Raw genomic sequence first — 15,039 nt, 5'->3', positions numbered from 1 at the left:
ACTTTACAGCAACTAGCCTAAAAGTGAAACTAAAAAAGTGAAAGTTGCTTTTTGTTTTTCACTGCACAAGCTGAGAGAAATGCAGAAAATAAACAAAAAAGCACATATTAACATGCATTTATAAAAATGTTTCTTGCATTCTAAGGTGCCTTCAGACCAGAGGGAAAGGTGGCTTTTTATAACACTTGTGATAGAAAAAAACCCCATACGTGTGTGTGATCATGTGAGTAGTTAGACACTGATTTCACAGCATTCCTTGCAAATTCTGTGACAAATTCAGGAAAAGCAGGAACAGCACATAGGTAAAGATTGCTGCTGGGATTTTCCAAAGTCAAATAAGAATTTATGCAACTACCTCCTATCCATCTGGAAAATCCCAGGGTTCAGGCTTACTGTTCCTCTTCTCCCAGCTACATTTCCTTCACGATTCCTTTTTGATTTGATTATGCCTAGTTAGCTAATATTGGCAGTACTCAGCCCAAGTCACGGCAGCTAAACAGCAGATTGCAACAGGAAAACATTAAGGATGAAGACAACATGTCTTGGATTTGATGTTTAACTGGGATTCTTGAAACTTTCTTCACATGCTTTGAACTCCATTTTGAGGTTTGTGTTTGTAGTGGAGGTGCAGGAAATCAAGGAATTCACTGTGTATTTACCATTTATGTAATTACTTCTCTTAAATTACTTATGTAATTTGTGTAAGTAAAAGATCATCAGAACATGCAGTTACACTGTTTACAATTACTCTGTCAGTTGATGCAATTACTATAAATAGGCTCAGAGACATCACTAATTAATGAAGTTGGAAGGGTAATACAAGAAGTCTGCTACTGCACATCTTAGGGCATATGATCTCTAAGTTCAGATGTAGAAGGGTGATTTCTTTTTCTTTAGGGCTTTGGCAAAGATATATTATAAAGAACCCTTACACCCCAAATTGCCTCAGGCTACAGGTGTTTGGGAAAGGAAAGAAAACAAAACAGTAGGCTCGTGGCTCATTTTTAGCTAAATTTTAAACAATAACAATGAAGCAACACCAGTGGAGTGCATGTGCACACCTTAGTGGTTTTATAGGGGTTTATATATGCAGGGTTGGAGAATACTGATCTTTAAGCCTGGAGCAGAGGTGTCATTTCCCTCTTTATTTTGAACACAGTAAAAATATGTTTTATTTTCAATTTTTAGTATTCTTATAAACCAAATGTGGTCTTTGTTTGGGTTTTTTTGTTTGGCTGGTTGGTTTTTTTTTCAATATGGGAAGAAAAAAGGGTATTCGTTCAGAGTCACTGGAGAAGAAATGCAGTCTTACACAAAACCTTCAGAAGGAAATTGTGAATATTAACAGTTCTCTTGAGAACAATAATAGACATTCTTTGCATTTATTCAGCAAATTTACATCCAAATCGGGAAGATGTTGGATTTGTCTCAGTAACACTGAAATATTTGCAAAAACCAACAAGGGAAAATGTTTCCCGCAGAAGCAGGAAGAGATAACCTAGCACAGTTTTGTTTGTACCTCTGTGGGAAACTATAGGCAGCATGACCACACTGTTTCAGTGAAACGTACCTTTTCAGTCACAAAGTTACTAGTACCTCCCCTTAAGAGCAAATCCTGTGAATCCTGTCATAGCCTTACAGCTGCTTCGACTACAGGCCCAGCTTCAGGCCTCCTACCTACAGAAGCAACACTCTCTGGCGGAGCAGTACTCAGAAGTCTCTCTAATAACTTGCTGTAAAGGATTCAGCATTAGGTTCTGACAGAACTGGGTAAGCATCACTGTGTTAAGTAATGAAAGCAACATTTAACACACACAAAAAATCCCGATACTTTTGTGGATTAATATCAGCTTTGGTTCTGCAACAGTAACATCCCCAACACCCAGCAACAGTGGCTCGCTACAGTGCGGACACCAAGATGCCTTTCCGGGTTTCCTCGGGCCGCCTGATTTCCCACTTTCCCCAAACACATCTTTACCAGAAAAAAAGCCTCAAAAATCTGATGGACCTGAGTAGCCTTGTTCTCTGCTGATGCCAGCACGCACTTTCATATAAAGGTCACCGGGTGCAGAACAGAGCTGAACTAGTCTTTAGTTTTCCAGCTCTCCCACTGCCACTAGCACTGAAGTCCCCCTTCACAGCAGGGAAACGCTTCGCAAAGCTGTGACGAGGTGACTGCGCAGAGCGCCTCCAGCCTGCACGAACGCCGCCCCCCGGTGCAGCAGGTCCATTTCACAGGTAGGCGAGCGGAGGCCGGGCGGTGGGGCAGCGGCCGTCGGAGGCGTGGGTAATGCACAGCCGGGGTGACGTGCGCCCGTCGGCTAATGTGGGCCCGCGTGTAACCCCACGCAGCGATGCACCGGCGGGGCTCGGGGAGACAGCCCCGCTGCCCGTCCGTCCCCGGGCTGCCTGCGCCGGTGAATCCCGTTACATGGGAGTCTAGGGGACCTCAGGGACACGACGGGGCGGGGGCTTGCCGCAGGCCGCGCTGTGCCCCATGCCCGGCCTGCGGCTCGGCGGGACGGTCCGCCCCGGGAGGCGGCGGGCCCCCAGCCCTCCCGCAGCGGCGCCGCGGGCTGGGGAGCGGCCCCGCGGCCCCGCCCCCGCCCGGCCCGCCCCGTCGGCGGCTCATTGATGAGCCGCGGGCCTTTGAGGAAAGGGCGAGTGCGCCGAAACCGCTGCAAAGCCCCGATTTTTCAAGCAGCAGCGCAGCCTGGGAACTTTGCATGTTTCGCCATTTTTCACGTCCTGACTCATTTCTGTATCACAAAACGTGTTCTCTGGAGCTCGTCGGACACCCACCGCCCCTCCCGCCGCGGCGGCGGCGGGGACCATCCACCCCTGGCAGCTGCAAGGGGAACTATTGCAAAAATCCCCCGCGGCGCGGCAGCCGCTGTCAGGCACCGGGCAGCCCTGGCCCTCGGCCCCCCCCGGAGACCCCCGCATCCCCCACCGTCCCTTTTAGCGTATGTTTCCAGCGGGAAGGGGGTGGGGGTGGGGGAGGGGTTACTCGCCCCCCGAGGGTCGCTGTAGCCCGCACGCCAAGCAGGGAGCGCAGCAGGTGCACCCGCCCAGGCCCACCCCCCGTCGGCGGGAGGCACCTAGGTGGCCCGGGGGTAGTCGCCGAGACCCCTCGGGGGTGGCCGCGCCGACCCACGGCGGGACGCACCTTCCCCACCTGCCGTGCACGGGGGTGGCGGGGGGGGGGGGGGGGGGGGGGGCGGTGTCTGCCCCCCGCCCCGACGGCTTCGTCAATGAAAGCCTGATGCCGCGGGGACTGGGGGCTGCGACCGCGCCGTCGAGGGGCGGTGGCGCGGGAGGGGGAAGGGGGGGGTCCCGCCGGGGCGGGGCGGGGCGGCGCGGCGCGGCGCGGCGCGGGAGGGCCCCGTCTGGCGCGCGGCCCCGGTCCGCCCGCCCCGCGCCCCGCCGCCGCGGCACGGGCCCGCCGCACGGCGCCAGGCGCCTGCGCACTGCAGGGGCGCCAGATTTGGCGGGAGGGGGAGTGTCCAAGGGCCCTTTGTTTGATGGCATCTCTGTTTACAGAGTTTACTCTTTAATCTCAACCTGTTTCCTCCTCCTCCTCCCGCGGCTCCTCGGCACTCCCGTGCGCGGCGGCGGAGCGCCTGGGCGCAGCCCGGCAGCAGGGCGCGGCGGCGGGCGCGGGCTCCCCCGTCCTCCTCCCCCAGCGGCCGGTGCGAGGATGGCCCGGAGACCCCGGCACAGGTAACTCGCTGTCCGCGGGCGGGGGGCGGCCGGCCCCGCTCCGCCCGGCTCCGCGCCTGTCAGACGGGGCGCGGGGCGGGGGAGCAGGAAGGCAGCAGCGGGAGAAGAGCTCGCCCGGCGGACGGGGCGGGCGTGCAGCCCCCCGTCCTCCGCGCACCTGGGCTACTCCGCCCCCGAGGCGCGGCGCGGAGCGGCCCCCTCCTCGGCAGGCGCCGGGGCAGCGGGACGCGCCGCAGAGCTGCCGCTGACGGGGCGCCCGGGCCCGGCGCCGCACGCCTGCCGGACGCCGCGGGGGGCCGGGCTCGCTGCCCGCAGGGGCCAGCGCGGAGCCCGGCGGGGCTGCGCGCCCGCAGCTGCAGGGCAGGACAATGTCGGGCTGGCTCGGCGGCGGCAGGTAGCGCGTCCCGTCTCATTCATTCATTCATTCCCGGCGGGGTGGGCGGCCGGCGGGGGGCTGGGCTCACTCCCTCGTCTGTTTTTTTTATTTTATTTATTCTTGAAGTGGCGGCCCTTTTGCCCTCGGGAGCGCGGCTCTGCCCCGCCGGGGTAGTTGCGTCCAGCGGCGCTCGCCTGTTCCCCGCACACGTCGTTCGGCACATGCCGGAGCGTGGCAGCGCGAGCGGGCAGCTGCGGGGGGCTGCGGGTCCGACGGGGCGCTCGGCCGGAGCTGTCACCCGTGCCCGCCCGCCCGCCGCGCTCTCGGGCGAGGTCGATCGCCGCCGCGCCGCGCCAGGGGCCGGCGGCGGCGGCGCCCCGGGGGCGCCGGGCCGGGCCGGAGCGGGCCGGGGAGGCAGCGCCGCGTGGCCGTGGCCGTGCCGCCGCTGCGGGGCGGGCGCCCAGAGCGGGGTTGTTGCCTAATTAGCCGGGGACGGCGGGTCGGACACGTGGAGGCTTTTTTCTCTTTCTCTTTGCAGCTCGGCATCCTCCCCTCTTCCCCTCCCCTGTGGCTGGGCTGTGACAGAGGAGAAAGTGGCAGCCCTGCCTCTCCCTGCCCGGCTGCCGGCGGGACTGGGCGCTCGGGGGGCTCGTCTTAAGGAAGAGGGGCTTGCGGTGCGGGAGGAGGCAGCGGGCCGCTGGGCGAGCGCCGGGCTGTACTTTCAGTGTCAGAGCGGGGGTGTCGCTGGGGCTGGCGGTGAATCACCCGGCCCCTCTCTCCCGAAAGAGGGACCGCCGCCGCCTGCCTCGTGGGCGCCTCCCGCCGGGACGCGGCGCTCCGCCGCCCCGGGCTCGGCTGGCAGCCCCGCCACGGCGGCAAGGGCTGGCGGGGAGGCGCGGCGCGGCGCGGGGCCGCCCCGGCAGGAGCGGGAACGGGCGCGGGAACGGGCTCTGCCCCGCGGGGCCGGTGGCCGAATTCCTTCAATCACGGTGGCAGCGGCGAGCCACTTCCTCCCCACCGCCTGCGTGTTTTTTCCCTCTCTCCTGTTTTTCCCCTTTCCCCCTGTGTCCTTGCACGAGCCGGTTGCCCGGGCGCAAAGCGCAGCGCTGCTGCCGCGGGAGCGCTGGGGCGGCGCGGGGGGGCTCCCGCCCTCTGCCCCGGCCGGGCGGGCGGAGCGCCGGGGGCCGGGGGGGCGCGGGCTGCGGCCGGCGCTGCGAAATAAGAAGTTTTGGAGCAGCGCTGAGGGCCCGGTTGGCTAAAGCAGCTACCGAGCGTCCCGGAATCCCGGGGGCCTTTTCTCCTGCTGGAGAACACAGGTAATACAGCGGGGGCTCGGCTCTGCGGTGCCAGCAAGGCCCCGGTTATTTAAATAAACCGGTTACGGTACTGGCACCGCACTTCAGTCATTCCGATCCGTTCGCCGCTGATGTGTCTCTGCGGGGTGGCGTCTCTGTGCCGTGCCTGAGACACGCCGCGGCGCAGGAAGCGTCACCGATGGATGCGTACCTGGTGTTTACTGCCTGCGAAACTCATTTTCAAAATGATACTTGGAAATGGAGCCACAAAACTTCCTTTGGCATATGGGCAGTCGCACAGCTGTCTCTCTGTGTCGCTTACTTAGAAAAAAAAAAAGTGAATCTAAGCTGAGCGGCGGCAGGGGCAGGAGCCGCGGTGGCAGCGGCCGGAGCGTGTAACTCGCCCCCTGCGCGCTGCCGCGCTGCGCTGCGCAGCGGGCCGGGGGTCCGCGCTGCCCGGGGGGCGAGCTGGGCGGGCTGCAGGGCTTCGGCACCGTGGGGACGAGATGAGGGCTGGGGGGGTGGTGGGGGGTGGGGAGCGAGGAGCCACTCGGCAGGGGCTCGGCGAAGGCCACACGCATCACGGCGGGCTGTGGAAAACTTGCTGCGTGTCGCGCAGCTTTCGCGGCGCATGCCGCAGGGCGGGAAGCGGGGCTGGAGGTGTGCGGTGTGATTAGCCCAGTGGGCTTGAAAAGAACGTGTGTTCAACAGCTTGCGTTTTGGAGGCGTTTGCATCCATCCCCTGTGCTGGGACTGACCGGCTCCGGGCTTCACTGCAGCTTAATTTAAAAAGGAATCTCCTGAAAACAGGCTAACGGCATAAACAATGCCTGATACTTTTCTTACAAAATAACTTTATTTTAATGGCTTAGTCATACTTCTGACATACCCCAGCATACCACACCATCGGATACATCACGGGTTTTAGCCTCGTAGCCTGACGTCTCCTTTGTAGCGCTTGTGGTTATCATCTCTTAGCTGAAGTGTCAGAACTGCTGCTCATACCTTTAAAATTGGAAATAAAATACTGCCCACCAGGAAGATGACTGGTGTTGCAAAACACTCTTCTGGGTTTAGTTAACTGGGTAGAGCAAGCACTGTTTGTGAAAAGAGTAATAGAGTCCTTTTTACCTGTAGATAGCCTGTGGGGAAATCCCTTAGTCATTAATTAGGTGAGAAGCAGTGTATTTCAAAAACAGAATGAGGGATTTAGGAATGGAATAGAGGCAGATAAAGTCTTAAGTTAGAGACATGGAGAGCATAAAAGGGTTCGATCATTCATTTGTTGGTTGCATGGTATTAAATGTACTTGTCCTCAGCCCTTGTCCAGACCCATAAATGGCAGGCACATTTTATATTACAGCTTATTGCATGTTAATGCTACCACTTACTGGCTTTAATTAGAGGAACTTTTGTCTTCACATATAGGGTCCATAACCATATTCTCAAACGAGGTTATTGTTGGTTAACTTTTTGTATAGACTTTTATTTGGGAACGAGAACTATCTGCTCTGTTAAACGTACAGAAACACTAATGTTTTTCAGAACGTATGGCACGAGTTAAAGATTTTGAACAGGCGCTTGTGTAATGGACACAGCCTCTAGTTCTCTTTATTGTCCCAAACATTGTATTTTAATTTGAAACTTTCATTGGTTGAAAGTTTGCCAAATGTGTAATTCACCACTGATCTAACATTAGGAGCAGGTCTAAACATGCACAGTAATACGAAGGTTGCCAGCCCTTTGCTTGTATCTGTGGATACCAAAAACAGAAGAACCAGTTCGGAATACTAGAACAACAGAATGCAGAACAAAATCTTGTTGTGCAAGTTTTAGAACTTTTATCTGTGTAACCTTTGTAAGGATTGTAGTGGGGTTTTTGTGCTTTGTAATTAAGCAGCTCAAGTCTTCATGTCCCACTCTGTGTCTCGCTGTGTTTCCTTCTGCAGTATATATAGTAGTGATGATGATGAAGAAGATGTTGAGATGTATGATCATGATTATGATGGTCTACTTCCTAAGACTGGAAAACGTCACTTAGGAAAAACCAGGTGGACCCGCGAAGAGGTAAATCTGAGTTCATTCATCTCCAGCATGTAAACAGACTGAGAAAGCATGGATGATGATCTTCTCCCTGGTTGCTTGTCTATGAACTGATTTCAGTGACATGTGTATGAATGAGGACAACGTTTTTGACTCATTAGCTATCTTCAGTGTTTTATTTAACTTCAAGGATCATTCTCATCTTTTAAAAAAATGTATAAACCCATTTATTTATTTATTTTTTATGTCCACCCAAGTCTGCGTTACAGGTATGTGAGCCTCTGTGTAATCTCTGTTGGAGAAACAGATTCAGTCACCTGCAGCAGTGCTTGACTGTTACTGCTGCCTCTTTTTGTTTGAAAATGGTTGCTATGTGAGAACTGACGTGTGTTCAGTGTCCCACAGCAGAAAACAACTGTGGCAGAAACTGCTGCAGTCCTTTTGTGCCATTTGAAATTTGCACTTTAATTACAGCATTATGATTCTGAGTGGAAATAAATTAAAAGCTGGAAGAAAGAAAGTCAGCGGTACCAAAATTGAGCATTCTTTGCTTTTGAAGGTCAGAATGTGTTTTAATCACAATACCCTTGTGCTGACTTTCCGGGTAAATTGTGGTATCAAACTCCTTTGCCAGATGGATATCCTGTGGCCATTTAACTGGTTTGAGTTTATTGTGAAATACATTAATATGGTTCTTAAGTTATGTTTTGACTTTCTCCTCTCTAACAATGTATATTGATGTATAAACAGTTGCAGGTCACCTCTTGCAAGCATTTATTGTTTTTTTTTTTTTTATAATCATAATCTGCTCTTTCAGAAGTGGATGTGGTTGTGATGTGGCCTGGAAGGAAAGGATGGCCGTGGAGCCCGATGGCCACTTTACTGTCATATGAACTGGGAGCATACTGGGAGGCCCTAATCAGGGAACCCGGGGGGGGGGGAGGGTTGCTCCCCTCCTCTTATCTCTTGGGGCAGTTCTCACTAGTTTTGCATTATCTCAATCTTTCCCAGTACATGAGATACTGGTTTCTTTTGTCTTTAGGGTCAGTATTTCTGGCCTTATCATTAAAAATATTGGGCCAAATTTCTTGCTGTTGGGAGTATCAAAACTCCCTCACAGTGATCAGCAGCAAAAAGGAGCCATTAGTTTTTTTGTACATTCATTGTACGTGGATAGGCAACAAGCAAATTACTGGAACTCCCATTACTTGCAAGACATACAGACCTTGAGGCTGTGATTTTCAGAGGTCTCCAGGCAGCTGGGTGTCTGTGTATTACTGAATTTCATTGTTATTCTGATGCTTGGCATCTAAACAGCCATGCCCTCCTGTAAATCCAGTACAAGAGTAACAGTTACATTGCTTTGAGCAGTAAATGGGGATGTATAATGCAAGTCAAAGAACAGCACAGAAGTCAGTCATTCTCCTGCAGCACAGTAAAGAACCTACAAAAATCCACAGGAGTAGAAAAATCTTCTGATTTAGGCAATTAAAAGTATGAGAAGACTACAGACCACCTTCCCTTACACTCAGGAAGCAAAAATAAATGCATAAAAAGCTGGAAGGACACAGTTTAAAAAAAATACATTTCATTTCACCTCTCCTGTGAAGACAGGCTGAGAGAGTTGGGTTGCTCAGCCTGGAGAAGAGAAGGCTCTGGGGGGACCTTATAGCAGCCTGCCAGTGCCTAAAGGGGGGCTACCGCAAAGCTAAAGGGACTTTTTACAACAGTATGTGATGATGGGACAAGGGGGAATGGCTTTAAACTGAAAGAGGGTAGATTTAGATTAGATATTAGGAAGAATTTTTTTACTGTGATGGTGGCGAGACACTGGAACAGGTTGCTCAGAGGAGCTGTGGGTGCCCCATCCCTGGAAGTGTCCAAGGCCAGGCTGGATGGGGCTTTGGGTGACCTGGTCTAGTGGAAGGTGTCCCTGCCCATGGCAGGGGGGTGGAACTAGATGATCGTTAAGGTCCCTTCCAACCCAAACCATTCTATGATTCTGTTATTATTTGCATTATAAGAGATTGTGATATTCATGATGTCTGGGTTTTTTAATGATCTAGGATGAGAAACTGAAGAAGCTTGTGGAGCAGAATGGCACAGAAGACTGGAAAGTCATTGCCAATTTCCTTCCTGTAAGTTGATCTTGGTTTCTCTTTCCAGTTCTAGTGACAACTCTTTATCAGAGGTTTCCAAGTAAGAGGAAGGGGAGCGGTTGCTTTGTAGGTACATTTTTGCAGGAGATATAAAACCTCCACAGTTGGAGACCTCAGAAATTTTAGAATATTGTGGAAACCTTTACCTCTAATTTTCCTTTCACTTCTTCAAAAGGGTTGGGAAAAATCAAACCAGCAAAAATGGGGGGTGGCAGGGTGTTGCACAGTAGATGGTCAATGTGACACTGAAACAAAATGTCTCAGCACAGAGGAAAAATAGCTTTGGTGAATTGTAAGTATGGTTTAGAAGATAATTGCTTTGCAAACACTTTGTTATAGAAATACTGCATGTGAAAGCGTGACTGCTATTGTGCAGATGGTGAAGATTCAGTTTCTGTAGTTTTGGTGATGTCCTCACTGCACAAATTACAGAAATCTTCCCTAGTTCAGTGAGCAAATTGATAGTTGAGCACCCTCTTCTCAGACCTCCTGTGTCACACCATGTTGTTTGGTAGCTGTAGTTGGCAGTGAAATACAGCAGGAACAAGTGTACTTAGATAAGAGCATTATCACTCTACATTCATCTTGTCTAAAGAATCTATTTTGCATATTTTACATTTCACTAGAATCGGACAGATGTTCAGTGCCAGCACCGATGGCAGAAGGTACTAAACCCAGAACTTATCAAAGGTCCGTGGACTAAAGAGGAGGATCAAAGGGTAATCAGTTTTCTTTTCCATCTGATTAATGCCTTACTAGCAGATTTCATGTGTTGGGGCAAAACTCCTAGAGACTTCGGTGGTCTCAACACCAAGATGGCCAGAGACAGACTGATCCTGTCAGTATCAGTGCTTATTATTTGTGTAGTGCTTTCTAAGTTTTCTACGCAAATTAATTAATGTTGCTTTACAGTACTATAAAACTGCAGTCTAGAAATGCCTTAACTATTACAAGGTTTTTCCTTTTGGGTAAAAGTATAAATGGGAAGTGGGGAACCTTAATTGTGTGTTAGTTTTACCATGGCAATTGTGAGAAATGTTGCTGAAAATATTGCTCCACCACAGAAATATTTCATTGATTCATTATGCATCATTAAATACAGGCAGTTTTTATGTCCTTCTTTGAAGGTAATAGAACTCGTGCAGAAATATGGTCCAAAGCGCTGGTCTGTCATTGCTAAGCATTTGAAGGGAAGGATTGGAAAACAGTGCAGGGAGAGGTGGCACAACCATTTGAATCCAGAAGTGAAGAAAACCTCCTGGACAGAAGAGGAAGATAGAATTATTTACCAGGCACACAAGAGGCTGGGAAACAGATGGGCAGAAATTGCAAAGTTGCTGCCTGGACGGTAATGACATATACCTTTAGCTCTTAAATAGGAAAAAAAGGAAAAAACTGCAGGTCTGATCAGTCCGTTTCAGTTGCCTCAGGCTGCACTTTATAAATCAAAAATTTTTGGAATCAAAACCTGGAAAGCCAGTGACATCAATGTGCATTTTTCTCAGTGGGGAACTGTGCTGTTTGGTCAGTACATGGAACAGTACGCTATTTTTACATGCTTTTAATGTTTGCCATAGGTAAAAAACCTCAGTAACTAGAGCAAGACCGTAACAGTTTCCTAAATGTCCTGTGCAATCTTACTTGAGCTTGCAATAACTGTCAAAATTTAAATGGATCTAACAGGGAAGGATTAGACTTTACAAGTGGAACATAATTTACATTCAGCTAAGGGTATTCCTTCAACATGAAATTCAGTCTGTTTATTCAAAAAGGTTTAGGAGAGGGCTGCTTCAAATTTTGTAATTGCTCCTGAATCATCCAGTTGATTTTGATCTGTTAAAAACACATGTATGGAACAGGATAAACTGACTTCCTCAAACTCTGGTCCTGGAAATACTTGTCTCATTGGAAGGTTATGCCCAGCTTGCATATAATTTCAGAGATTCAGTGTCTTACTTGCTCTGTAGTAAAAGTGACTCGACATAAAGTGTAGTCAAGCAAATAATGTAAGCAAGGGAAAGGTTTCCCTTCCTATTTTTATTCCTGCTATTTGGTGAAACATCTTGAAGACCTAAATATAATGCCTAAGATCATGATAGCCTTTTAAATGGACATTCCCTAGGCTGCTTTTCAGCTTCCAGAAGAAAACAAGAAAGGAATTACCCCTTGGAAAGTTTTTTGGTTTTTTTGGTTTTTTTTTTCGTTATAGCTTCCACACATCACAGATACCGCTTTCAATGATACCATGTGGTGGTGATGTTTTTCAAATAGAGGAGCTGTTTCTAAGCATACTCTTAAAACTCACAGACTTGATAAGTTTGCTGTTTCTGACTTATGTATGTGAGAATTTGAATCGCAGTTTTTCTGCAGCTAAGAAAAATACTCACAGCTTTGTTTACTGAATTTGTGTGTATAGCATGATGCTGTCGTTGTCTGGGTGGCCAGTTGGAAATTTGTTGGAAGTTAGTCTTTTCACAGCTGTTCTCCACAGTCTGTCTTTTCTGGCAATGAGATACAATAAAACTCCACTTTAATATTAGACTTAGGAAGAGACGTTGTCAGCCCTTTAGGGTAGCCTCAAAGGGGTGTTACCCTTTGCTGTCACCTCACCTCATGGGAATGAGGTGAAGCTGAAGTTAATTTCTTAAAGTTTGAGGACCTAAGGCTCAGAGATTGCTTTAAAAATTACGTGAACAACCCTAGCCCATTTGTCTTTTCTCCTGTCTTTCATACTGAGCGTCTTTCCTGAGAAGTTGAGAGCAGCATTTATAAAGGTGGGGGTAGGAGGAAGGTCAGAGAACAGCTTGAAGTTTAAACCAGAAATGCCAACAGCAGTTTCCTGCCTATTAATCTGTCTGAATTGGAAATGCTCATTTTTAAAACTCCTCAAACGTATGTATTTCTGTTGCAGAACTGATAATGCTATCAAGAACCACTGGAATTCCACCATGCGCCGCAAGGTTGAGCAGGAGGGCTACCTGCAGGAGTCCTCCAAAGCCTGTCACTCCTCAGCAGCTGCTGGCTTTCAGAAGAGCAACCACTTGATGGCCTTTGCTCACAACCCACCTTCTGCACAGCTGCCAGTAGCCAGCCAGCCCCCACTGAGCAGTGACTACCCTTACTACCACATCTCTGAGTCACAAAATGTAAGCACCTGGAAATGCTGGGGGTTTGTGCTTTGCTTCGTTAAATAGCTGGGTGCCTTTTTGCCACACCTGATTTCAGGAAGCATGAATGGTTTTCTCCCAGTCTTGGTGGGCTTGTATGTGTTTGATGTCAGGCAACTTTAATTGTGACTTCATTCAGCGATGCAAATATGTACATTTCCGATTACTTGCTGACATTCAGGTGGTGGAGTTGAGTTCAGTGGCTTTAACATCTTGTAAGCAGTGAACGTGTTCCCAGTACTGTTTCTTACAGTGGTGAATATTACATTTCTTGAAGATCGGTTGAATCTGGTTTATTCCGCGGTCTGTGTTAAAATCTCCTACATTCCCTTCAGTACTATTCTGTTTGTGAGTTGCCTGTCAGAACCAAGTAAACAACTGTTGTTTTTAGTCTGATTCCTTTTCTATTAATGATTAATAATGAAACAGGCTGCTGCTTCAAACAGCTGCATTGTAGAGTTTTAGATGATAATAAATTGCATCTTTTGCATTTTCACTTCAATTTTGAAAAATCTTACAAATGCATCTATAAATTATTCATCTTTTCTCATTCAGGAAGGGTGGATACTTTGTGTATGAATTTTCTTTCTTCCTCTGTAATGCTCACTGTCTTATTCCTAAAAGACTGCTTAATTTTTGGTTAAATGTTGGGGGTTTTGCTGTTTAGTCTCCATAATTATAAATATATATCTATTTATATAAATATTAAGATTAAACCTAACACCAGTGTATGTTTAACACAAATTCACAATGCAGGCAGACAATACGATAGAAATAATAACTTTTAGTGTCTTTTGCTTTTTGGCCTAGGTCCCTGGTCAGATCCCATATCCAGTAGCACTGCATGTAAATATTGTCAATGTTCCTCAGCCAGCTGCTGCAGCTATTCAGGTAGATAACTTGAACCTCATTTCAAGAGTCAATTTGTTAAACATTTTATAAGTCAAAATGCAGACATTGTACATTAAGGAAACATTTTAATGTAATGAGTGCAGTGAAGAGAGAAAATGGGGAAGGTGGGGGAGTTCTAACATGGTTAATTGTTGCTTCTTCTGAAGTGGATTTAAAACACAGTAGTTGACATCTGGTGTGATAGCTTTCACTTTCTCCATTTCAAATGTCTATAATGAAATTCAGCAAGGACTTTGGTAGTGGAAAACACAATTGACGTTTGTTTCATCTTTGAGTCTAATTTGGCTATTATAACCACAGGACGGCAAGCCATAAGCATTTTAGTTGCTACATCCTATCAGACCTTTATCTTTTCTTTTCCCTTAACTCTTAATTTCAGAGACACTATAATGATGAAGACCCTGAGAAAGAAAAACGAATAAAGGAATTAGAGTTGCTACTAATGTCGACTGAGAATGAACTGAAAGGGCAGCAGGCATTACCAGTAAGATTGTCACTGTGTGCTTGGATGGAGGGATAGCAGCATTACCCCAGTGCTTGTCTTTTTAACTTTTTACTCCCCCTCTACCTTTGAGACTAATCAAGGCTCTATATTTCCGTTTTAAAAGGATGAAACATAGCACATATATAATCTGTATTTGCTTCTTGAATTCTTTTATTAAAAAAACCCAACAAATATTTTGCAGCTATTTTACTTCGCAAAGTGGGAGCAGGGCTGGGCTCTGTGATAGGATATTGGAAGCTTGGTGACTGTACAAAAACGAAAAATCCCACACATCTTAAATCAATGGGATCTGCATTTCTGAAAGTGTGCAATGGTTCATGTGATGAAAATGTAGTGCCTGTACATCAGATTTTTCTTCTCTGTTGTATTCTTTCCTTCAGCTGTGTTTTATATACTGTAAGCTTCAGACTTGGTGCATGTTTGACAGTTTGTTTTACTTCTCTGAATAATGTTAGATTCTTCATAACTGCATGTATGGAGTAAATGCTGGCTATTACTGAATTCTCACACTTCATTGTATATGCCATTGGATGTTAATGTGTGAAAACCCTTACATAATTACTTAACACCATCACCAAAGCCAAGAATCCTGGAATCGTTTTTGAAGACAGGTGATAGCCAGCAGATTCTTTTTTTGGGTAATATTTAAATTAATAGTAAAACAACTGTGTGCATGATACGTTAGTTTGGCCACTTTTTAACTTTAGTTAATGTTTTGCAATTTCTTCTGTTGCATGATCACACTGGAAAGAAACTTCTGTTAATTTGTTCTTCTGCTTTCCTAACCACGTTGATTTGACAGCCTCTTCATTGCATTGGTGTAAGCTGTAGCATTAGACAGGGATAGGAGAAGAAAAGG

The 15,039-nt window shown here is 48.3% G+C and overlaps 1 protein-coding gene across 3 annotated transcripts in view; it reads left to right on the top strand.

Moving 5' to 3' along the window:
• Nucleotides 1–3,490: 3,490 nt before the first annotated feature.
• MYB (MYB proto-oncogene, transcription factor) overlaps nt 3,491–15,039 on the top strand; it is a 28,897-nt gene continuing 17,348 nt past the window's right edge. The window contains exons 1-8 of one of the 3 annotated variants that reach the window (XM_056343786.1): nt 3,491–3,723; nt 7,344–7,461; nt 9,504–9,575; nt 10,223–10,315; nt 10,724–10,944; nt 12,508–12,742; nt 13,574–13,654; nt 14,055–14,159. In XM_056343786.1, coding sequence (XP_056199761.1) covers nt 3,701–3,723; nt 7,344–7,461; nt 9,504–9,575; nt 10,223–10,315; nt 10,724–10,944; nt 12,508–12,742; nt 13,574–13,654; nt 14,055–14,159 — 948 coding nt within the window. In that variant the 5' untranslated portion in view covers nt 3,491–3,700. Of the gene's footprint in view, nt 3,724–3,962; nt 4,118–7,343; nt 7,462–9,503; nt 9,576–10,222; nt 10,316–10,723; nt 10,945–12,507; nt 12,743–13,573; nt 13,655–14,054; nt 14,160–15,039 lie in introns of those variants that run through there. The other 2 variants (XM_056343787.1, XM_056343785.1) reach the window with 2 other exon arrangements.

The sequence above is a fragment of the Falco biarmicus genome, chromosome 6 (genome assembly GCF_023638135.1).
Source record: "Falco biarmicus isolate bFalBia1 chromosome 6, bFalBia1.pri, whole genome shotgun sequence".
NCBI classification, from domain to species: Eukaryota; Metazoa; Chordata; class Aves; order Falconiformes; family Falconidae; genus Falco; species Falco biarmicus.
The sequence above is the reverse complement of the archived record's forward strand: the minus strand, read 5'-3'. Positions and strand labels throughout refer to the sequence as shown.